The 25253-nt window shown below is 37.8% G+C and overlaps 1 protein-coding gene across 3 annotated transcripts in view; it reads left to right on the top strand.

Moving 5' to 3' along the window:
* Window positions 1-25253, top strand: part of RYR2 (ryanodine receptor 2) — a 694605-nt gene that overhangs the window by 278623 nt on the left and 390729 nt on the right. For all 3 annotated transcript variants that reach the window (XM_087431907.1, XM_087431906.1, XM_087431905.1), the window contains 3 exons: window positions 969-1081; window positions 8852-8951; window positions 9629-9725. In XM_087431907.1, the coding sequence (XP_087288033.1) occupies window positions 969-1081; window positions 8852-8951; window positions 9629-9725 (310 nt within the window). The remainder of the gene's footprint in view (window positions 1-968; window positions 1082-8851; window positions 8952-9628; window positions 9726-25253) is intronic.

Raw genomic sequence — 25253 nt, 5'->3', positions numbered from 1 at the left:
ACTTACATTCTGGCATTGGGGAATTAGTAAAAAAGAAAAAAATAAAAGTTATAGGAAAAGAATAAAGCTGGGCAAAGAGGAGAATGATAGTTATCAGATAACAGATATCACTAAAACTATTCTCATTTTTGGATAGAACTTACATTTAGGTTTTAAAAGGAACTGTGAGCAGATTGAAGAATTGTATCCTTAAGTTTATATCTTAGGTAATGGGACTGAAGAATGACGAATGGCTATGTGGTTCATGAGGCTTATGCTTGACTTGTTCTAGAAGAAATTATTTGATTTAATATATACCCAGATATTTTTATAATGTATCCTCCTATAACAGGATTCTCTTATATTTTACCCTTAGATTAATGGAAACGACTGCATCTTAAAATAACAAAACAAGGCACAGGATAGTAAAGTTTAAGTGACACTTGCATCTATTTTGAATCAGCATCCCAAAAGAGTACAGAGTTTTTTAAATTGTTATAACACAACTGTCACATCACAAAACCCCAAATCCTTTTGCAAATCAAGTGGCAAAAAACTAGATGTTAGTACAGAGAGCAGTGTAATAACATGTGATAGTGTAGAGAATGTGGTCAGATCAGCATGACTGGTGAATGTGGCCTTATGTTAGCATAAATAACTATCCTTTTTAAGCAATTCTTAGTGGGAGAAAAAGACACCAAACTTCCCATATTGTCACAACCAGTTCCTATGAGAAGAATCTTTGTATTTCAGTATATCTTCTTCTAAGCTAATTTGGCCAAATTCTTTTGATTTTCATGGTCTAAGAGATTAATTTCCCTTAAATTTAAAATTTCTGAAAGTGGTATGAATAGGACAGTTTCATTTTAAGGAGACTGATTTCGAAGACTTATTTCATTTCTCTCTTTTATTTTGGAGTCACTGGCAAAGGAAATCCATTTCAAACTAAGAGACACATCTTCATGTTTCCCTTTTCAATCCTCTTGCAGGTGAGGCATGTTGGTGGACCATACATCCTGCCTCCAAGCAGCGATCAGAAGGAGAAAAAGTACGAGTTGGAGATGACCTCATCTTAGTTAGCGTGTCCTCTGAAAGGTACTTGGTAAGTTCAGAAAGGAGCATCATGTACATGATGATAGAATAAATGACAGGTCTATAAAACTCGCTCTTTAAAGTGTAGATTGCAAATTATCTAGGAAAATTGCTTAGAAACAAGCCTGTATCTCTACTTGATGAGTTATAAATAACTCCCTCAGTGGGGGAATCATGTGACGTGTGTGGAAGTGTGGCTTACCAGGTTCATTTAGACAGGCGTCCCTTGTGCCCTTGATGTGTACGTTCATGATACTGACAGTGCCTTTTCTTGGCACTTTATTATCAGCATGTAAATGCGGTGTAATCAGGAATTCAAAATTCCATGGATTTTATTTTGCGCCCAATGAAAAGGCTATATTAATGAGGTTGTGATTACCTATTTTGATATTTATGAAAGCAAATTATTCTATGAGAAACACTTACCATGTTAAGAAAGGAGAGAAGTAGACAAAATAAAAAACAGTTTAAGTCTCTCATTGACATCGCATTGTTTTGAAGGGTAGGGGCTGGAAATGAAAGAATAAAGAAAGTTTGTCTGTAATCATTGAAGGTATTTCTTATTTTTATGATAAGGCCAATATATATTTAATTTTACTTATTTAGTAAATTGTATTTTTGCTAAAGAATAATCATATATAGAAGTTCACAGAAGATTGAAATCAATAGAAGTGAAGGATGCCAGTGCAAAATATTCTTTTTATTTTAAGGTTGGAAAAGTAATTAAACAAATATACAATGGGGTATTATAAACTTTACATGAATATTCCCATAAAAAAATCCCAGACATCATAGAGGATGATGATTGAAACAAAAATCAGAAATAGAGCATTGTTGCAGTTAAGCACACACTGGTTTATAGAAAGTGTATTCCCACTGCCATACATCAAAATATTATCTGTGTGTAATTGATTTGGGATTAAGTTAGTAGTTGGTACCCCTTTGCTCTATGAACATGGAAAGAGGGTGGGTTTGGAGATATTGCTAGTCAGTTTTTGCTTACCAACATGCTTAGTTCCAATTTTGAAACATTTCTAGGAAGAACGGTTTTGTTTTACTTGCTTTGTGGAAAGAGGTAATGATGGAGACAGTGAGGTGGTGAAACAGTGCCTCGTGTAACTGACAGGAACTGTTAAATTAAATGGAGCATCTCATGTTGCATAACTGTAGGGAGGCCTGGAGCATTTCTCTCCTTTTTTGTCTCTTAACCAAAGTAGGTAGAAACAGGCACCATGCACATTTCTAGGGCAATACAACTGTGTCAGCTTATAAGCATTTATTAAGCTCTTGGTGTGGGCATATGCTGTGTGTGTTAAAGAGCTGTATTTTGATCAGGAGATAAACATTTTGAGTTGTAGTTTTACTTGGAAACCAATAGCAGCAGTAAAAATAATTCATGCATGCTTTTCAATATATAAATTCTACACATATCTTGTTTTGATTTTGGCATAACTATGCGTGTTTTTGATTTTGGCATAACTATGCATGTTTTTGCTGTACAACTTGTACTTTCCACTACATTGCAGAGTTTATTTGACAGGATGGTATCATTATGCACTGAAGGAGCAGAAAATCAGAATCTCACAGAGGACAGCACTTGTGGCATCAATTCTGCCACTAAATGTCTGAGAGGAGTCACTTAATTCCCTGAATTCTGGCCTCCTCACTTGCAAAATGGTGATAATTATACTAAGCACCAAGGTTACTGTGATGAAGCAATGAAATAACAAATTTGAATATGCTTTGAATTAAAAAGTACCATACAAATAATAGCAATAATCATAATGCATGAGTTCACCTTCTAATGCCTTTGGAAATAAATAAACCTCGTGATTAATGAAATTCACAAATACTTTTTTTTTTGTGAGGAAGATCGGCCCTGAGCTAACATCTGCCAATCCTCCTCTTTTTGCTGAGGAAGATCGGTCCTGGGCTAACATCCATGCTCATCTTCCTCTACTTTATATGGGATGCCGCCACAGCGTGGCTCGACGCGGTGCGCGCCCAGGATCCAAACTAGCGAACCCTGGGCCTCCACATTGCACCTAACCGCTTGCGCCACCGGACCAGCCCCCACAAATACTTTTGAAGTTTCATTTTAGCTAATTTATTTATGTTCCTTTTCTTGTAAACTTTTATAGAGAACTACAAACACTGGCCAACTAGATTGTTGAAATTTCACTTTCATTTAGTAATGAACTCAGTGCTTTCAGTGTTCATCTCTTTGGACCTAGCATATAGTAGAAACAAGAAAGACCAAAGACACGTTACACATTGTTTCTACCCTCAAAGAATTGATGGAAAAAACAAACCAAACACATATGGAACTGTTTGAGAGTATTATAAGACAGTAAATAAGTGTTATAGTTTAGGTTAGAGATGCTGAAGGAAGTTCCTGTGGGTGCGGGGATGGTTAATTTTCTCACATTTGCCCTGTGCTTGATTAGTAGTGAGTATAGAGAGTATTATGTTGATGGATTCAAGGATCTATATGGTGCTTAGTGAGAAGGATCTAGAGAAAGTGAAATGGCAAGAAGTGAGGTAATAAAAGGACTTTGGAATAGACAGCGGCAGCTGGAATAATCCACACACTGAACCCTGAATCAATAAAAACGGGCTGTATATATATTTGTTTATTAGTATAGAGCCTGGTAAGTATGAGCCAGGGCCAATCATGTAACCTCCTAAACCTCTTAGTTTCTCCATCTGCAGTATGGGATAATAAAGAACCTAGCTCACAAGGATGTTAAGAGGATTAAATGCTTTAATCCAAACAAGGCTCTTAACTGTATGAATGGCACATATAAAAATAGCTTAGTAAGTTGCTATCGTTATTTTCTTGGGAGATTTGTGCCTATTAAGAATGGTTAAGGAAACTGCAGATATTTAACCAGAAGAAGAGAAAGTTGGGGAGGAGTGAAGGGAATATAATTGATTTAAGTAAAGATCCATCATGTGAAAGCAAGGTTCATATTCTGAAAAGACATTGATGTGGTTAAAAATAAATAAGTTAAGAAATTTGGCTGAAAACACATTAGTTAAAACTAACTACTAAAAATAAACATTTCCAGTCATTGATTTTGTATCTTTTCAGTCATTAGTGTCTACTGACCTCTGATCTATTTTTCCTTCACTAACAGTGATGGTTAAGCTAAGGTTAAACTATCTAATTGTGCATTCACTACTGTAACAAAGCTTACAGCTACTGGGATGAAGATTGATTAAAACTGATTTAAAGGACTGATTTTCCCCCATTCTCTGTGGAGGTGCTGCATGGTCAGAAGAGAGCGCTGTTTTGGGCACTGGGAGCCCAAGCTCCACCTAGGTTCGCTCTGCCCTCCTTTGCACAGGATTTCATAGGAATAAAGGGGCTTCTCTCCGGAAACGGTTGTAAACCACTCATCCATAATGTCTTTTCTCATCTTGCTGTTTGATATTCCAATATGAACTGATATCTTAATCCTTTTTTCAGGGATATTTAAGAGGAAAAAAATTCCTTTGCCCCTATTGGAACTACTTATTTATTTTTTTTTAAAGAAGGCAAACATAAGAGAAATATACAAGTTAAAATAGAGAAAACATGGCCAAATAGGTATTACTATGAATGTATTTCAAACTAAACAAACTAAAGTCAAGCATACAAAACAATTTTTTGTTAAAAAGATGTAAAATCCTCGTTATGCACAGACGCTTTCAATCTATGGATTGGATTTCTTGCATTGGAAACATTGATTTTTGACTATTTTCTCTTAATTAGGTCACCTATAGAAATGGACAGATTTTTTTAAGATCCATGAAAACTGCCAAACAAAATGCTGAAAGTAATTTAGAAAAAGCAGAACCCCATAATCTGAAGAGTGATGGAAAAATGCTTAAAAGAAAGCTATGCCAGGGTTCATAAAAATTGACCTCTCTCCTACCCACCTCTGAATTTCTGATAAGAAATACAAGGTGTTTTGATTGCATAATAAGTTGCTGAATTGCCTCAAGTTGCATAAAACGTTGATAACTAGAAAGATAGCAATCATAAGTATTTTCAAGCTATTTATTGTCTCAACCAATGTATTTTTTTTTTTAAAGATTTTATTTATTTATTTTTCCCCCAAAGCCCCAGTAGATAGTTGTCTGTCATAGCTGCACATCCTTCTAGTTGCTGTATGTGGGACGTGGCCTCAGCATGGCCGGAGAAGCGGTGCGTCGGTGCGCGCCCAGGATCTGAACCCGGGCTGCCAGCAGCGGAGCGCCCGCACTTAACCGCTAAGCCACGGGGCCGGCCCTCAACCAATGTATTTTTGATTTATTTACCTTGAGCCTTTGTTTCTCTCTGTGGCTCAGTTGATGGAATCACAGAATCTTATATTTGGAAATAGCATCTATTCTATGCCTGTCTTTTTTTCTCAGAAGAAAAAAAAAAAGAAGCCTGAGGGTTGCCATGTCTTGTTTACCTGTGTTCCCTGTCACTGGATGATAATTTATCCAGAGTTTACATCACCAGGGCCTGACACTTAATACGAGAGAAACAAATGAGTGAATAAATGCATCAGACAAGGGTTACATTCAGATATTCTTAAAAATTTTTAAACCATGGACCCTTTTGGCAGTCGAATAAAGCTTATTGACCTCTTGCCATCATAATGTTTTAAAATGAATAAAATATATACATAGGATTTCAAGGGAAACTAAGAGTTTCAGAGTGGAGTGATTTATAATATCCTCTCTCTGTCTGAGATTTTGTGTGTCTGTCCTATAATGTCCGGTCACTCAAAACACAGTTCTTGGACCAGCGGCCTTGATTGTCCCACCCCACCTCCTGAATTCAAATCCGCTTTTTAGGACAAGATCCTCAGATGATTCGTGTGTGTGATAGAACTTGAGAGTCACTAATTTAAGGATCAAGGGGATATGAGGGAGCAGACAGATGCCCAGTGCCCCTGCACTGCTGCTGGTGGGTTGATATTACCACATAACTGTGAAAATGCTAGAGTGGTTACAGATTTCAGCCTAAGGCCAACTTTGCTTTCAACCTCTGACAACTTCTGTTTTTCCTTTAAGGACAACTCAACTTAGTTTGAGTAATTGAAACTGTTACTGCATTCTGAATATTTAATACCACAGGCCTGACTTGAAGTTGTTCCTACTCAGATTTCCCTTTGCTGTTTAAGCAGCAAAATTAAATAGAAGCATCCAAAATAGTTATGCCTAGACAATATTTTCTTTAGAAGAGTGGGCATAACTTGATATGGTGTAATATGATCTTGAGGACATTTTCGGGACTTTCTCCAACAGACTGTTTTTCATATTTATTATCTATCGTTAAGCTTAGATATGATTTGAAAATTGCATTTTAACCCTCCTTTTCCCCCTGTTATGTTTTCACTGCAGTTGCTCCTTATTGTCTGAAGTATAAGGTCCTTGATCTGGCGCCTGCCTTGTCTGCAGGCCTCTCTCTCACTCTCTCTCTAAGTATATGCTCTAAGCCCCAAAGATGGACCTCTCTGCTGTCTTTATGTTCCTGTGTCTCTGTCCCTTTGGGTACACTCTTCTCTTTGACGTACCATTTTCCTTATCAGAGCCTCTTAGAGGGCCAGGGTGGCCCACCCACTTCCAATTACGAAGTTTCTGGTGTATTAAAAATGAAAATCTCCGAACTTCCAAAAATTTTGGTATGTTTTAAATATTTACATTTAGCACATTAATGTTAATATGCATACCCAAAAGTATTTGCAAACAGCATCTCTAATATATAAATGTGAGACCCAGGCCAAATGATCCTACTGGCTCCTCCAAACCTCTCCTCCCACGTGAAATCCCGTCTCTCCTGTGGAAATGCCCCTTGTCATCAAGGCCCAGTACCATGGACTCTGTTCCAGTTAGACTGGCTAACGTGTTCTCTTTTCTCAATTCCTGTAGCACTTTGATTATGATTCACCTACATTTTTTAAATAGTGATCTGTAGCATTTTGTGTATATATTTTACTTTCCCTTCTAGATTACAAGGAGTGGGGAATTTATACTCTATTAATATTTGGCACAATTGCTTTATACATAGTATATTTAATGAACCATGATGAATTAACAAATAGTGATAATCTATTTATCATAATCTAGCATGAGCTTTCACTTGAATTCGAAAGTAAGAATATAAGCATTGGTATTTTGAATCGTCTTCTCATGGTGTTGTAAAATCCGTATGGTTTTATAGAGTTTTTTGTGTGTATATGCTATTCTTTTGGCTCAGGTCATTGAAGTAAGAATATTTATGTCTAACAAAATTTTTTTTAGGTTTATGCTACTTTGATTTTAAAGGTTTGCTTGGCTTCTGCACATATTTATTGAAAACGCTGCTAGATGCCAAGGACACAGTTGTGAACCTGTGTCAGATAGCTTGCAAGAGAGAGAAGGAAAAATACACTAAACAATTACATTGTGTGATGATTGTTAGGAAGTAAATATATTTCTCTCATTTGTGGAAGCAGATGGTGTATGATTGATTTGTAAACAGTTAAAGAATTTTAACATAGTGGGGAAGAAATTAATCAATAAAGGAATCTCAGCTGGGATTTTGCGCAAGACTGACAGCCTGAGATGAAGACGGGGTTGTAAAGAGGCAGACAGCTGGGTGAGGTGAGGAGAAGGGTACGAGCAAGTCATTGCTAAATCTGAGGCAGCAACTGGTAAACTTTAATCCTATCGGTTGTAAAAATTGATAAGTTAACTACATTTATGTCAAATGTCAAAAATTTCTTTGGTTTTGTTTTTAAGAGACAGATAGTGAAATACCTATTTTTGCCAGTGACTTGAGAATCGTATATTTAGGTAAAAGAGACTTTTAGGGTGTTGAAAGGCCTGTGGGGTACACCAATGTGACTACTTCATGCTGTGATTGTTCTTCATCTAACTAGGTGGGTCAGACTTCTGGGAAAGATCTAGTACAATTAAAGTCTTTAAAAGCTTGGGCTGTCATCAGCATTGGAAAAAATGCTGCAGAAACATTACAGGAACATTGGTGATGTTTATTGAGATGACTCCAAGAAGACAGGTGGTTGTTCTATGTGTGTTTGAAATTCTAGAGGCAGCCAAATAGTGATTAGTAAAATAACCAAGGCATTTAGCTCTACTCATAATTTTATTTTTCTTATCATTTGAGAACTCATATATTATGGCTCTCAAAGATATGAAATATGATATTATTTTAATACATTTCTATTTTTAAGAAGGAAAAACAAAATTTGTAATAGCTGAATTTTGGAGGAAATTTATTGTCCTAGCTTGTGATACCTAATAGGAAATATCGCCATCTAATGGCTATTATGTCAAATTGCAGATAAAAGTTCCTAGAGGACGACATAAAACTTTAAGACATTAAGTCCAGTAGATTTCACCTACTTCATTGTCAAAAACTGTCACTGTGTGATATGTAGAAAACTTAATTATAATTTTATCGGTAAGTGCCCACCATCTGTACAATTTTGTCCATCGATAAGCCTTAAAACAAAATAGTCTATTTTAACAAATAAATTTATTTTAGTATATTCCTGTGTGCGTTTTCTGATCAGTACGTTAAGTTTGTAACTCTTAGAATGAAGCTGAAAAATACCTCAAGTCAAATAGAAACTCTAATTTTTTTCCTGCTAGTCTCAATTTTTGAGTGACAGGTTTGAAATAGATGTTTTCTGTGGACATTTCGAAATCTGCACTGTTAAGTTTGAGTTGCCAAAGCGCTTATGTATTAAGATTTACCAAGAGTCTGAAGTGATGCTTCCTTTTGCCTCTAATGCAGCACTTGTCCTACGGCAACGGCAGCTTACACGTGGATGCTGCCTTCCAGCAGACTCTCTGGAGCGTGGCCCCCATCAGCTCCGGAAGTGAAGCAGCCCAAGGTAAAGACTCCACCTCAATTAAAAGGCCGGTCCTTGATGCAGAGCTGACAGTCTTCTTTGAGATTGTGATAATGAGCTGATTGTTAATTAGAGCTTTTTGTGTCAAAATGTTCTAGTTTAAATTGCTATGTAAAAGTGAAGTTTGTGTTAAGATTTATCTTTCCTTATTCTTATGCAATTGTCAGCTTTAGTTTGTTTGTGTGTGTTTTATGTGCTAGCTTTCTAGGGTTATTTCCTCTGATGTTTTGGCCTCAGGGTATTGCTTAGTTAGGCTAATGTGGAGATTTCTTGTCTTCCAGGGTGAGTGACTTAGAGCTGGATCACAATAGTGTTTATGCATCAAGATTTCCTGCGAAATATCTGCATTTGTTCTGATTAATGTCACTTATATAGTTCAAATGTGAGCCTGTCCCTGCTTGCGTGTTTAATGGAGAATTTTATGGGTTGAGGTTGTGTTTTCCAATGGGAATGTCACTAACTGTGGGACTTGGGAACCCAGGGCTCAGAGGTGGCAGGCGGGTGGCACCATGCATCTCTGTGATTTTAGTCAGGTACTTAAGCCTCGCTCCTCTTCTGTTTCTCTGTCTATGAAAATAGAAGATTGGACCAGATGCTCTGTCTGGCTATCAACATCTGACCATGGCAGTTCAAATGTGACTGCGTTTCAATCCTTACAGGGTATCTGATTGGTGGTGACGTCCTCAGGTTGCTGCACGGACACATGGACGAATGCCTCACTGTCCCCTCAGGAGAACATGGTGAAGAGCAGCGGAGGTTGGTACCGCAGCCCAGGGCCTACAGCCTTGCCTTTTCTTGCCTTGATATAATTTTTTAAATTAAGGATATGTCTGTTCAGGCCGTTAGCATAGTAGAAAGTGGGCCACTAGCATTCATCTGTCCACTGATGTGATCTGTTTGTTGGCCTCCTTGGAAGTCTTTTCTCGTGTTATGTTTTTATTACCTGTCAAAAGAATTGCTGAAAATTGTCATATAATTAAAACGTAGTAAGAAGCGTTGAATAAAATAAACTGAGTGGGAGAAGTGAACACATTAAACTAAACTACTTAAAACTTCATTAAATGTTCATTAGTTTTGTTTAATTCTCTTTCTGCAATGGATAGTCTCAAATTCAGTTTCAAAGTCAGAGTTCTCAAACTGCACAAAAGTTTAGGACGTTTTTCTATCACCTTTCATTTACTGACATAGATAATAAAATTGGCCACTTTCTCTAATATTTTATGTGATTATAATACTTCTCTCATGTTAATATTACTTGGCATTGGGCCAAGATTGAAGTAGTTTGGATCACTGGGAGAAGTGCACAAATAATGCAAAACCATAAAAATATTTAGGATGATCTGAATGCTCTGATTCACCTCATGAATTAATGGATGAATACAGTAAGTTGAATCCATAAATAAGAGATTACTGTGAGAGAAGGCATTGTCTGGATGATTTATTACATGTTTTAAGTGTTTTAATGGACATTTGTGTGATAATATTAATATATACACTTAGGTAACTACTATTTAATAAATATTTCTTTTTATAATTTAAAGAAAGATATAGGGAACATTTAGAAAGTTAATAACCATGTAACTAGCTGTTTAACCTTGGGAAACGTCACTCTGAGACCTGGGTACTAGTCTTACCGCTCTCACCAGGCAGACCTGGCTTATGGGGAAGAGTGAAATGCAGAGCCTGGAAAAATTCCCTCAACTAAAAATGTGGCTTTTAGTAGGTTAGGAAGAAGATGTTGATGGTGTTGATAGGGTTTGTATAAAAGATGGGGGGCAATGCAAAAGGCACAATGGTTTGAGGAATTGATTCCAAACAGAGGAGTAAACATAAGACTCAAGGGAATAGCGGTTATTCCAGAGGGACGAGGGGCAGGATGGAAGAAAAGGTGGAAACTAAACAAGAGAGAGTAGTTTGGTCAGCTTTTGAAGGGTCCTTAGTGTCATTCCCATGGGCTGGCTTTCATGCTGAGATAGTTAGGAAGGAGTGTGGGGTGAAATGGACAGATCTCTTTTAAAAGTATAGCTCTGATGGGCAAGAGGAGCTTAGATCAGAGGTGGAGAGAGTCTGAGTCAGGAAAACCAACTAGGAGAAGGCTATTGTAGTCATTCATGTGAGAGAACATGAGAAACTTAGCCTGGAGAGTGTCCATCAGCATGGAGAGGACCGCCTGAAAGACATTTTAGGTCAGATTGGCTGGTTTAGGGGTGAACTGGGTGTGGACTTTGAGAGAATCTATCAAGTCAAGGGTAATCTGATGTTTCTGACTTGAGTGAAGAGAGATGGTACTAAGGATTGTGGGAGATGGACATATTTGGTACAAAGGACTGAGTTAAATTTTGAATACTGGGAGTACAGAGGGTCTATGGGACATCAAGCAGGAAATTAGAGTTTTTGAGTCTTTAACTTAGACAAAGCTTGTGCTGGATATAAATCACAAGTGTCCGGGGCAAAGTTGAAGGATTGGGTGTCCTAGACAGGGAGCAGCTGTGATCGGGGGATGTGTTTATCCATTTGGGCATTGCTTTAAAAAGGCTGCAAAGCCTTGGAATAGACTAACCAGAGTGGAGGCTGAGGCTGGAATCCTAGAGAATGCTGATATTTGGGATGTGGACAGGCGAAGAAGTCAGCTAGAGAGTCAGAAAGATAGTTACATGGAGAACCAGGGAAGTTAGTCATGGAAGCCAAAGGAGGATTGGGGTGTAGAAGTGTTCAGTGCTGTGATATATTCATATAGACTTAGGAGTGAAAAGAGGCCATGTCATAGTCTTTTGGGTCTTCAGTCTCTGATGTGTTCAATGAAACACTTAGACCAAGTGATTCTTGGAGCCCTTCTGCTCTTTCTACAGACGCTGTAAAGATTTGTAGTTGAGGGAGTGGGCTCTAGAGCTGCACAGACCTGGGTCTGGGCCTCGGCTCTGCCACTTACTAGTTGTGTGACTTGTGCAGGTGACTTAATTTCTTTAAACATTGTTTTTCTTCTCTTTAAAATGCAACTTAAATATTAGCTGCTGTCTCATGGGATTGTTGTGAAGATTCAATAAGAAAATACATGGAACATACTTGATGCATATTAAGAGATAAACAAATTTTTAAGTTATTGTTATTGTTTTTATTATAATCATTATTATTTAGACAGAAGAGCAGCATTTAGTCAGATATGGGAAAACTTGAGGGACCCTGGTCATGTGGATGCAAGTATGGTAGAGCATAGACTTCGGAGGAAGAGAGGCTAAGCTCAATCAAAGAACATCCTCTATTCTTTTGAATTGAATGGAGTGGTGTGTGGTGAGGAAGGACTCCTCATTTTTGCTAAGGTTTAGAGTCCAGGAATGGATGACCACAGGTTTTGTTTTAATAGTTGGACAGTTTCATTTTCAAATGAGAATATTCAGTATCAGATGATCCCAGATTTCCTCGACTAAGCTCACTGGCGATGACTACAGTTTTCCACCTCTCCAGGACATTAGAGAATCTGTGTGTTAAATAGGTGTTTCATTGAACGTGGCACTTATAGAGCAGATGTCCTGCTAATTCTTTAGATAGCTGTTTATTATTGCAGAGAAAACTAGGGGAAATTTCAAAGATATTTTAATATTGCTCTGGACCCACTTTCCCATTGCAAGCATGTTGAAGTCTGCCCGCTTCCAATATTATTCTTGATTTAATGTTGATAATTTCTGTGTCAAATTCATCTCAATATGTATTCAGATCAACATATCGCAGCTCTTTCTGGGTAGTGATGTCAGTAAGAACACACCTTTGTACTGTCTGTGCCCTTTGTACATCATGTTTACACGGGTGAAATTACATTAAAATGGATGTCAGATCATGACTTGAGGGAGAAAGTGAGTCAGAAATAGGCAGCAGGAGCCAAAGGGATGTTGCTTAAGAAAAAGAGTTATATTTGTCTTGATTACACACTGAGATTGAGCAGTTATTTGCATATAGTGATAAAAATAATTCCTTAAATTTTACATTTATAGAGCACTTTATTATTTCAAATTTTGTTAATATTATTGTGTAGAAATTTCTTTATCTCCCTCTGTTCTCACCTTAAGTCATGTCAGTGGCTTAGGGAACTAGGGGAAAGCACAGACAGCATTTCTTGAACTGATACGAATCTGTGTTGGGGGAGGAACATGTAAGGATAACCTAAAAAATATATTTGATTCAATTTAAAAAAAAGAAGTAAAAATAATTTGACCTTTGGACAGTGATTTGAAAGCTGGAGAAGTTCCAGGGAAATATGTAAAAATTCCTTGTCCCTCATAGCTGTTTGCTATAATTATGATCTGGCTATGCTCATCAATGGTATCCTGTCACTAAAGTTAAATACCTAAAGTCAAGTCAGGTTTGTTATAAGAAGAAGTGGAAATGGTTGAGGAGATGGACAGAAGAGACATTTACTACTGAGTAATTTAGGAACATTTTGGTCATATGTGTTCCTAAATGGATCTGTCAATCTGCTCATGCCTTGTTTCACTGGCAGTTATTAAATAGATATGACTATAATTTTAGCGATTGAAAATGCAGTTCAACGATGGGTTCTGTAATTCTAGATACCAATGGAGTTATCTTTAACTTCCTCTTCACATTTAGATTTGTATGTGTGCGTGGTTACCTGTGCATTCTCATGGGAGTGTTAATAAAACTCTTAGAATATAGAGTATATAGTGTCCCTTTCATTTAAGTGGAATTGAATTGGAGAATGAGGTCTACCACAATTAAACTAAATATATATTTTTCCCCATGCTTCCTGCTCGTGTTGCTTTTATGGATTGAATTCTGACATGCTCGTGAAAGACAGCATCACATTGTTTTATTCGAAATTTCTTGCGTTTTTTTAGGAAGACATATGGCTCTATAATTACTGGTATGCAACTGGTCTAAACAACAATAAAAGTTGTAAAAATATAATCTATAGAAGTTGTATGCAGTCGGGTGAAAAGGAGAGATGCATTGAGCATTAACTGTAGCATTGGAATTTCTTAGTTCTTACTCAAACTCTCCAAATAGTGAGAGAGAATAAATTAAGGAGAAATAGGTTCTGGTACTTGGCAAGGGATTTGTCAGATGCAGCACAGTGTTTTAGTTACTGCTTTAAAAAATAAGCTTTCATCGGGAGGCTGGAAATTTGATTACCAATTTTTAATTCAAGCACGAAATATTTTATATGGGGAGTATTTTCTGTTCTAGATTCTGTCTCTGGATTGCATCTTATTGCTTCCATCCCTTTTTATATGAATGTAAATAAAACATCAACAAAGACATTTCCTTTATGTGTGCACACACTTACTTCTGGATTAAATATGCACTATCTGAATTAAGTATGCCATACTTTTAAGTTAATAAATTTTAAAATGGATAAATTAGGAGAATATTATTTGGAATTTTTAGGATCTCTGATTTGGAAACCAGTATTAGGGGAAGGTTTTTTGAAAAGCATTATTTGTGTGTTAAAACAGGTTTTGCCACCTGGCTCAAAAGTACTTTTGTTTATTCAGTAAAAATTTGTGGAATGACCATCATGTTCTGGGTGCGGGGGTTATAGTAGTTTATAAAAAGATACAAAGTCTCTTTTCTCAAGGAGTTTACATTCTAGTGGGGCTATTTGACAATAAAAGCATAAACGTGCTTATTTATAAATGCACACACATACCCACCCACGTAGAGATAAAATACACTAGGTGGTGATCAGAAATATGGAGAAAAATAAAGGGAAGAGGGGGATGGAGAGTGTTCATGTTTGCATGTGTGTTTGAGATCCAGAGAAAGATTGGAAGAGAGAGGATGTTCTGTTTCCATCTTATCAGGCATTACTCTTGGCTCTGTCTTGTTACTTTCAAATGCAGGACAATTAAGTCATTGTTTCTGACAATATCTGGAAATAAATGTTACATTTGCTTTGCAGAGTGTGACTCAGCAGGCAAAAATCATGCCGTATATATGCATGACAATATTTTTGCCTCCATGACCCTTTTAATATTATGATGATTTAATGAGCTTTAGTTGTAAATAATTGATAAGGCATGAGATGGGTTTGATATAATGAATTAAATGTCTCTCAGTCTGGCTTAGAAGGAGATGCATGGTTTATGTCTGTGTACACAATTGGATGACTAATATCCTTGCAGGATTTGTATGCCCTCAGTCACTACCTAGGAGGAAGCTTTATAAAGCTGCTCTGTTGTGCTCCAAAGGGTCAAGGATGAAGTTATCACATACAGGCTTTTCTTCCTTCTCTTCTTCATGTCTTGTATATACCTTTTCAGCCTGGGTCTGGGAAAAGGATGGATTAGCTAAACAGTTTTGATGGAAGAGTAAGTAAGTAAAGGAGAGCTGTTTTCTCTTCTTTGTGTCTTTTCCCTTGAGAGAGATTCACTCTTTCCCCCAAACTTCAACTCCCTGCTGATCGCGTAGAGCACAGTGGCCTCGCTTCAGCCTGCGTCATTGAGCAGCCTGACTTGGTCTAGAGCCACACTCGCTAGGAGTGACGGGGCTAGAATGCACTGTTTTCAGAAATATAGGCTTTGAAGGCAAAGGATTAGAAATATTCACAGGAATCGGAGCCATTGGATTTTGGTAAAAATGAAAAAACAATGGAGGTGTTTGATGCACTTAAAGTGAGTGAATTGAAAAAGTGACAATATATTAAAAATCAACAGTAAGGAAAAAAGAGAAATCTCCCAGTTATTTTCTAGTGAAACTTGAAGACCATTTTTACTTGTCCACGTTTGGTTTAGTAACTTAATCTGGATGTAAGCAGTATCTTTCTGGAAAAAAAAAAGAAAAGCTTCCTCTTCTTTTTAATTTCCAAATGCCTTTGTGGTTGTATTATATTCTGTATGGAGAGAAAAGTAAAAGTAACATATACTTTGTTGTTTTCTGCTCTAGTCCTATTTACATGATTCTTTGAATATTGATTTGGAGTGAAAGGGTATTTTTGTTTTTAATCCATGATGATTCATTTACATTTTATACAGATGTGTCATCTCAAAACATAGGTGTTTCCCCTCGTGCAACAACTTGAATGGAAATGTCACAAACTCAGTTCTTGAGTAAACATGTAATGCCTCTTTAAATGCTGTGTAGGCGTGTCCTTCTGACTTCTCTGTCACTGTGAAGAGATCTTGACAGCTTGCTTTAGCACCTGCCTATGGCTCAGCTGCTCAGCCAAACACTCTTGTAGGCACTTACATAGAAGACTGTTGTAGAAGCAGAAATTCTACTGTGAAAATGTGTAAACTCAAACACTCATAATTTCACTCTGAAATAACCTTTTAATCCTGAGTCTGCTTTTCAATCACTTCAGCTCAATTCCTTGAATGCTTTTGGAGGGACTTGCATGTTTTAGGCATTTTGGTGTGTGCTGGCTGTAAAAAAATGAAGGGGAGCCAGCCCTGTCTTTAAGGAACTCACAGTCGATTAAAATCTCAGCAACACTATGTTCAGGAAGAAATGAATGTTAATCTGGGAAAGACCAATCACAGTCTTTTTAAAAATTGGATTGTAGAAAACATATCTTACCCTTCTGCCCTTTGAGGAAGACCAGGCAAAGCGGGAATCTTTGTTGACCTTTGATTTCAAAGTGGTACTTTTGTCAGCCCATAAGAGCTGGTAAAACAAGCTTCTCTTTACACTAGTTTATTGGTTTGAATCTGCTATTTAGTATCTACTCTAAATGGAAATTGTGTGTGACTAATTTTTCTATGACCCTAATTATTTTTCAGAGGAGTCGTAGATGAATCTTCAATTCTAGGGTCTGGTACTGCATTAACACAGCTGAACTTAATTTGATTGCAGCCGTGTTGGTAGTAGGCTATCTTTTAACCGCCCTATACAAATGGCACTTCCCACATCCCACCATTTATTATCTTCACTGGGGTATTATCTTCACAGCCAGGGCTGTGTCATTCATTCTTGTATATCTTTTACTTAGTGACATTATATGGTAATCTGCACACAAATGCTCATTATTTTGTATTTGTGAAAGAAATAAATGGAGAAAATAAAAGTCATGCATTTCGCTGTAGGTTGTTTAAGGAAAACAATGGGATGCCTGCATTGAGAACCACTCTGGCTAACTCAGAAGGGCTTGAGGTCCCCCATTTGTATTATTTTGGTGACTCCTGAAAGATTATCTGCTTGCAATTTGGGGAGAGGAAGGAAAGCCATCTTACTAAATCATCATACCAGCCTGAGGGAGTAGGAAACTGTTTTGAGGCCTGTTAGTCCCATATCCTTCGCTAAGAGCCTTGTATATTGGAAGCAGCTGACTTCAAGTCACTCCCTTTAAGTCCCTTCAAGTCCCATTCCCTTCAAGTCGCAGGGAAGCATCCCTATTCCCATAGCAGGAATCTGAACCTTGAAGACAGTGATTTTTTTAAAAAAATTAGGGGTGGGGGTGTGGTTATCTTTGACAATCTGATATATGTTATAGATTTTTCTTAAACAATTCACATACTTGCCAACATACAAAATTTTGCCTGTGGGGTAATTTTTGTGATGTTCATTTATGTTTTCTCCTGGTATTTTCCTTGTTATTCCACCTTCAAGCAGTTAGCAGTCCCTGTGCTTTTTCGCCTCAGGGGAGGTCTAAGACTTGGCAGAAAGCTCAAGGTTTCTACAAGGCACTTCCCTTCCTGACTTTTATTCCCTAAAGACTAAATCCAAGGAGGTTATGCTTAGTGTCTTGGACTGAGAGGAGACAGAGATTGCCTCTGACAGGAAAAGAAGAGAAGGGATTTTCCTCAGACTTAAAAGACATTCACATGGAGCAGATGGATGCCCATAGGCAAAAAAACATGAACCTCGACCTGACCCTCACACTTTATACAAAAACTAATTCAAAATGGATCATGGACATAAATGTAAAACATAAAACTATAAAACTTTTAGGAAAAAATTGGAAAAAAATCTTTGAGATCATAGAGTTTGAAAACTTAACATCAAAAGCATGTCCATAAAAAGAAAACATTCATAAACTGGACCTCATCATAATGAGAAACTTTTGTTCTGTAAAAGTCCATGTGAAGAGGATGAAAAGACAAGTTATAGATTGACAGAAAATATGTGCAAATCATATGTCCAACAAAGGACTAGTATCTAAAACTGTATAAAGAACTCTCAAAGCTCAACAGTAAAAAACAATCTAATTAGAAAATGGACAGGGCCGGCCCCGTGGCTTAGCAGTTAAGTGTGTGTGCTCCGCTGCTGGCGGCCCAGGTTCGGATCCCGGGCGTGCACTGATGCACCGCTTCTCCGGCCATGCTGAGGCCGCGTCCCACATACAGCAACTAGAAGGATGTGCAACTATGACATACAGCTATCTACTGGGGCTTTAGGGAAAAAATAAATAAATAAAATTATAAAAAAAAAAAAGAAAATGGACAAAAGACATGAACAGCTGTTTCACTGAGAGGACCTACAGATTGCAAATAAGCACATGGAAAGATATTCAGCATCATTAGCCATTATGGAAATGTACATTAAGACCACAAGGAGGTGTCACTATACACTTATCAGAATGGCAAAACAAAAAAAATATTGATAACCAAATGCTGGTGAGGATGCAGAGAAACTGGATCACTCATAAACTGCTTGTAAAATGGTACAGCCACTTTGGAAAACATTTTGGCAGTTGCTTTAAAAACTAAACATGCACTACCGTATAACCTAGCAATCGCACTCCTGGGCATTTATTCCAAAGAAATGAAAACTCTGTTCACACAAACGCCTGTACACAAATATTTGGTGTAAATCAACTTTATTTTTAATAACCAAAAACTGGAATCAGCACAGATGTCCTTTAATAAGTGAATGGTTAAGCAACCTGTGGTACAACCTTAGCATGGACTATTACTCAGCAATAAAAAGGAATGGCCTATTGATACACACAACAACTTGGATGAATCTCCAGGCAATTATGTTGAGTGAAGAATATAAATCCTGGAAGGTTACATACTGTGTGATTCCATTTTTATAGCATTTTTTAAATGATAAGGTTTTAGAAATGGCGGACAGCTTAGTGGTTGTCCAGGGTTAGGGAAGCAGGAGAGGGGAGTGAGAAGGAGGTAGGTGTGGTTGTAAAAGGGCAACATGAGAGATCCTTGTGGGATAGGACCTTCCCAATGATGGAGATCCAGGAACTTACACAGATGATAAAATAATATAGAATTTAATACACACACATACACACATGAATACAAGCAGAACCAGAGAAATTTAGTAAGATCAAGGGATTGTGTCAAAGTCACTATCTTCATTGAAAAGCTATTATACTATAGTTTTAAAATACTACTATCAGGAGAAACTAGACAAAGTGTTCAAAGGATCTTTCTGTATTATTTCTTACAACTGCATGTGAATCTGTAGTTACCTCAGATTCTTTTTAAGGCATTCACAGAGACTGGGGAGGGAGTGGAGGTTTCTGGGTTCCACTTTTAGGATGACCAGCACTCTGCTCCCTGATGGCTTTCTACTCCCTATTTTATCTGGCTTCTGAGGAGATGGCAAGAACTCAGAGGGGGATGGCTGTGGAGACATCTACTTCAGCACAATGTCCTGTGCCTCTCAAGTGAACGGGAGGGAGCATCCTTCAAACTGGAAGGGAGCATGTGGATAGCGACCTTGTGTACAGGAGGTCTAACAAGTGAACTGGCCTTGCCCAGTGTCTGAAATTACTGCACTGCTCTAGTGAGAATAATTAGGGCTTGAATCCCCACTAGCCTGATGGACTCAAAGTTGAAAATAGTTGTATTCTAAAGATAATCTTAAAAAGTGACACTGATGACAATAGTAGATGAGGTTATTTCAACCAACCTGCCTCCCCTGAGAAAAACTACGAAACATAGACCCCCCTGCCCCAAAAAAAACCTGTTTGAAGATATTGGAGAGCTAAAAAAACAGTGAAAGTGTGTGGGGCCAAGGTCCCAAAATAGAGGAGACCGGAGAGGTGAGTTCAGCACTTGGAGCAGCCTTTTCTCTCTAGGCAATTGCAATGGCTGAGGGGCCGGAAGTGAAGGGGAGCTACTGGAAGAATCGTAGAGGGGAAGTGGATCAAAATTGTGCTACAGGACCCACCAAAGAAGAGGCACTTCAGGAGGAAACTCAAAAACCATACCTTTGAAGCAATGGTGAACCAGAAATAGACCAGCCCTCACACGTATTGAACCTCAGCTTCAAGTAATATTAACTGCCATTTGGATTAAAATGATGTGGGATTGCTGGTGCCCTAGACCAGCTTACTTGCCAGAAGCAAATGTACATCTCTGGGGAGAAAATAACACATAGAACTCAAAAGATCTCTGTAATTTTACACATACAGTGTCTGATAATCAAAATTAAACAGGCAATTCTATTTCAACCCCAACTGGTGCATTGTAGTACAATTCTAGCACTAACCACCCAGAGTTAGCAGCCTGTACCACTTAAGGACATCGTTCTCTACAAAACTACCCTCATCTCAGACACCAGCCACAAGTGGGGTCCTCAGACCACCTCCACTTCTAACCAACTGACTATAAATTTGAGGGTTCCCACAACCCCCTTTGGTTCAGTAACTCACTAGAATGACTCACACAACTCAGGAAAGTGCTGTACTTATGATTCCACTTTCATTATAAGGCCTATAAATCAGGCCAGCCAGATGAACAGATGTGTAGGGTGAGGTCTCGGAGGATTCTGAATACAGATCCTCTGTGCCCTCTACCTGTGGAATTAGGATGCCTTACCTTCCCGGCACATCAATGTGTTCACCATTCTGGAAGCTCAGTTGTGCTTTGGTGTCAGAGTATTTTTATTGGGGTTTTATCATGTATGAATGATTTATTAAATAGTTGGCTACCTGATTGAACTCAGTCTCCAGCACTGCTTTACTCCCCAGAGGTCAGGCTGGATCAAATTCCAATCCTCTAGTTGTGTGATTGGTCTTTCCAGCATGGCCAGCTCCCATGATGAAGCTAACTAGGGGACCACCATGAGTGACCTAATTAGCATAAACTGAGGTGTGACCCAAGGGGCTCGTGAATACCAAAGCCACTTCCATCACTTGGGAAATTTCAAGGATTTAGAGTCTCTATCCCAGGAACCAGAGACATAGGTCAGACAAATTCTTTATTATACAACACAGGCATATAAGAAAATAGGACTCGACTGAAGAGCAAGAGCAAACACACACTATAGAAAAAGACACACAGGTCATGGAACACAGATAATAAAGTTATCGGAAGTAGAATTTAAAATATTTATGATTATTATGTCCTAAGAGTTAAAAAACAAGATGAAGAAATTTGGTAGAGAACTGGAAGTGATAAAAAGGAATCAAATAGACATTCAAAAACTGAAAATTAAAATAACTGATATTAGAAACTTAACATATAGATTTAATTTCAGCTTAGAAATAGCTGCAAAGAGAATTAGTGAACTGGAAATTAGGTCAGAAGAAATATTCAGTCTGAAACACTGACAGTCAAAAGATTGGGAAATATAGAAAAGAGTGTAAAAAATATATGGTAAGTGATGAATGGTCTATTATACATTGTGATTGGAGCCCCAAAATAAAAGGACAAAGAAGGAAGGGAGGCAGCAGGGGAAGGAGAGAAGGAGGGAGACAGAGAGAGAACAAGAGCAAGAGAGCTCTCAAGTACACAGGGCACAGGCAATATTTGGTACAAGTGTTTGAGAATTCTCCTCAGTTGATTAAGTACATTAAGCCACAGATTCGAGAAGGCATATGAACCCTAAGTAAGACAAATGACAAGAAAGCCACATTTAGAAACATCACACTAAAACCACTGAAAAGTAAACACAAATGAAATATTTAAAAAAGATAGAAAAAAGGTATAGTACCTTTAAAAGGGAAACAGTAAGATTTACAACTGACTTCAACTAAGAAACAATTGGAGACATTGGATATAAGCTTAAAAGTGCTTAAAGACAGTAACTGCCAACCTAAAATTTCATATCCAGTAAAATGGTGATATTTTTTAAGACAAGTAAAGCTGAGAGAATTCATTACCAGCAGACCTACAGTAAAGAGAATAGTAAAGGGTGTTCTTCAAGGAGAAGAAAACTATCCCAGATATAACTTTAGAGATACAGGAAGGGAAAAAAAAAAAAAAAAAAAGAAAGGTAAATATGAAGATAAATTGAAAAGAATGTTGACTAAATAAAATGATGATAATGACAGCAACAAATCTTGGATTTAAAAACTATAGAGAACAAAATTCATTACAATAGCACATGAGTCAGGAGGAGAGTAAATAGAACTGAATGGTGGTTCTTGTGTGGTCTGGGAAGTGGTAAATTACTAATTAGATCATATTTATATTAGCTAAGAACACATGTTGAAATCTTTTGAGTAATTGCTGAAAAGGTAGTAAAAGAATGTAAAATTTAAGGAGAAACCATAATAATAATAATAATAATAATAACAATAATAAAATAATCCAAAACAAAGCAGGAAAGTTGAGAAGGAGTAGGACAAATAGAGAGCAGAAGAACCAATTCTGAGGTGACCCCCAAGTTCCACACCCCCTGCTGTACATGCTCTGTATAATCACCTCCCTTTTTGTGTGGTAGGACTCTGAATATGGTGGACTTCACTCCCATGATTAGGTTACATTATATGACAAAGCTGAAAAGATGCTGCAAATGTAATTAAGGGTCCCAATCAGTTGATTTTGAGTTAATCAAAAGGGAGATTTTCCTGAGTGGGCCTGACCTACTCAGGTGAGCCTTTAATAAAAGGGACTGAGCCCTTCCTGAAGTAAGAGATTCAAGGTGTGAAAGAGATTCTCCTGCCGGCCTTGAAGAAGTAAGCTGCTATGTTGTGAGAGGGTCCATGGAGGGGGCCGTGTGGCAATGTGAGGACAGCCTCTAGTTGCTGAAAGCTATCCCCACCTGACAGCTGGCAAGAAAATGGGGACGTTCGTCCTATAGCTGCAAGGAAATGAATTCTGTCAACCACTAACAAGCTTAGGAGAAGACTCTGAGCTCCAGGCAAGAACATAGCCCCAACCAATGTTTTGATTTCAGCCTTTGGGACCCTGAGCAGAGAACCCAGCTACACCATGCCCAGAGTTCCAGCCTGCAGACTGTGGGATAATAAATGGGTGTTGTTTTCAGCCAATAAGTCAGTGGTAAGGTTTTACATGGTAGTAGAAAACTAACAAATCCTGGATGATATCACCTCAGGAATGAGGATATATGGGAAAGAAAAAGACTGATCCTATTTTGGAGAGATGAGGAGGATCTAGCAAAGGGTACTGAGAAGCAACAGCCAGTGATGTAGGAGGAAAACTTGGAAAGAGAAGTCTCCTAGAATCACAGTGAAAGAAGATTTTCAGGGGAGGGAGTGATTAGCTATGTCAAATGCAGTTCTCTCCTCAAATTCATCCACAAATGTAAGTGCTCATAAAACTAAATGTCTTCATTATTGTCTTTTCTCTCTCTCTTATGGCTTCAACTATGAACTTCATGAGAATTACTGTCAAGTCTAATATTTTTGCCGCATTCTCATTCTCCTGAACTCCTGTCATAAATTTTCAAGTCCTTACTGGATAACTCTGCATGAAATTTCCTTTGGGACTGCAATTCAGATGTATCAACCCTATTTAATTCTTCAGAGATGTTTTCTCCTTCTTATAGTCCACAACTTGGTTATGCATATCAGTCTACTGTGCTTAAAACTTTGCTTTTAGGGGCTGGCCTGGTGTCATAGTGGTCAACTTTGCGCGCTCCACTTCAGCGGCCCGGGGTTCATGGGTTTGGATCCCTGGTGTGGACCTAGGCACCACCTATCAGGCTATGTTGTGGTGGGCATCCCACACGTAAAGAAAGTAGAGGAAGTTGGGCACCGATGTTAGCCCAGGGCCAATCTTTCTCAGCAAAAAAAGAGGAGGATTGGCAACAGATGTTAGCTCAGAGCTAGTCTTCCTCACCAAAAACAAACAAACAAAAAAACTTTTACCTTTTTTTTATTTTTCAATAGAACAAAAACTTGGTCTTTAAGTCTCATTGATTTTATCGCTGAAATTTCTTTCCTGTTAGACTTCCTTCATTTACTGATGCCACTTTTACATGTGCAATTTTCCTGTATACTGTGATGTGATGTGTTCATTGCTTTCAGATTGCTATCCCAATGCCTTACTGTGGTATTTAAGGCTTTGTGTGATTCTCATTCAGGAAAATAGGTGAGGAACTTTTCTTCACTTTATCTTTTCCTTTATCTCTTCACCCCTTTGTCAGCCATTCAGGGCTATTCTTGCACTTTAAACAGAAAGTGCTATTTCAAGATTCCACGTGCAGAAAGTGTGAGTGAGAAACACTCACACTGCCGTGTTATTGGAAATATCCTTGCTCCTTTCTTTGCTTATTGAATTCCTACTCAGCTTCAAGAGTGAATAATATCCAAGTATTATCTCCCTCATGAAATCCTTCCAGAGCTTTTCTCGATAATTATTCTCTTTACTCTGCACCTGCCTGCTTTCCTTCCTTCCCTCCTTCCTTTCTTCCTCCCTTTCTTTCTTCATTCCTTCCTTCCCTCCCTCCCTCCTCCCTTCTTCCCCTGTTCCCCCTCCCTCCCTCCTTTCCTTCCTTCCTTCCTTCCTTCCTTCCTTCCCTCCCTCCCTCCTCCCTTCTTCCTCTGTTCCCCCTCCCTCCCTCCTTTCCTTCCTTCTTTCCTTCCTTCCTTCCTCTCTCCCTCCCTCCCTCCCTTTATATAATAGTTTTATCACACTGCCACATAGCCTATATTTTGATCTTTGTGTCTTTCATACTACGTCAAACTGTACATTCTTGGGTGCTGGAAACTTGGTCTCTTCTTCTACTAAAATATATAACTAAGCGCCTTGAGTGTGAAAGATAAGTAATTAGTAGTTTTTTTTTCACTAAATATAATTATACTTCTAATTTACTTTTTTATATAAAGGAATAGAAAGATAATAGTTCTTAATATTATTTACTTGTACAATGTGTACACATACAAATTTCTATCCTTTCATCCTTCTTTTGTAAAGAGAAGCACCAAAAGTTATTTGAGATACCCTGGTATTATTTTGTGTCATTCTGGAGAAAGAAAAGCATAAAAGGGCTAAATTTTACAACCATTCTCTTCTTTTTCCTCCTAATATTTTCCTAATATATTTCCTCCTAATATATTAATATTTGTTGAGCTTGGGGTTACTTAATGATTTTTTTAAAAAATTAATAGACTTTCTTTTTTAGACAAGTTTTAGGTTTATAAAAATATTGAGAAGAAAGTGCAGATACTTCCCACAT

Source organism: Ceratotherium simum, chromosome 6 (genome assembly GCF_057802395.1).
Source record: "Ceratotherium simum simum isolate JZ-2026a chromosome 6, ASM5780239v1, whole genome shotgun sequence".
Classification (NCBI taxonomy): domain Eukaryota; kingdom Metazoa; phylum Chordata; class Mammalia; order Perissodactyla; family Rhinocerotidae; genus Ceratotherium; species Ceratotherium simum.
The sequence above is the reverse complement of the archived record's forward strand: the minus strand, read 5'-3'. Positions and strand labels throughout refer to the sequence as shown.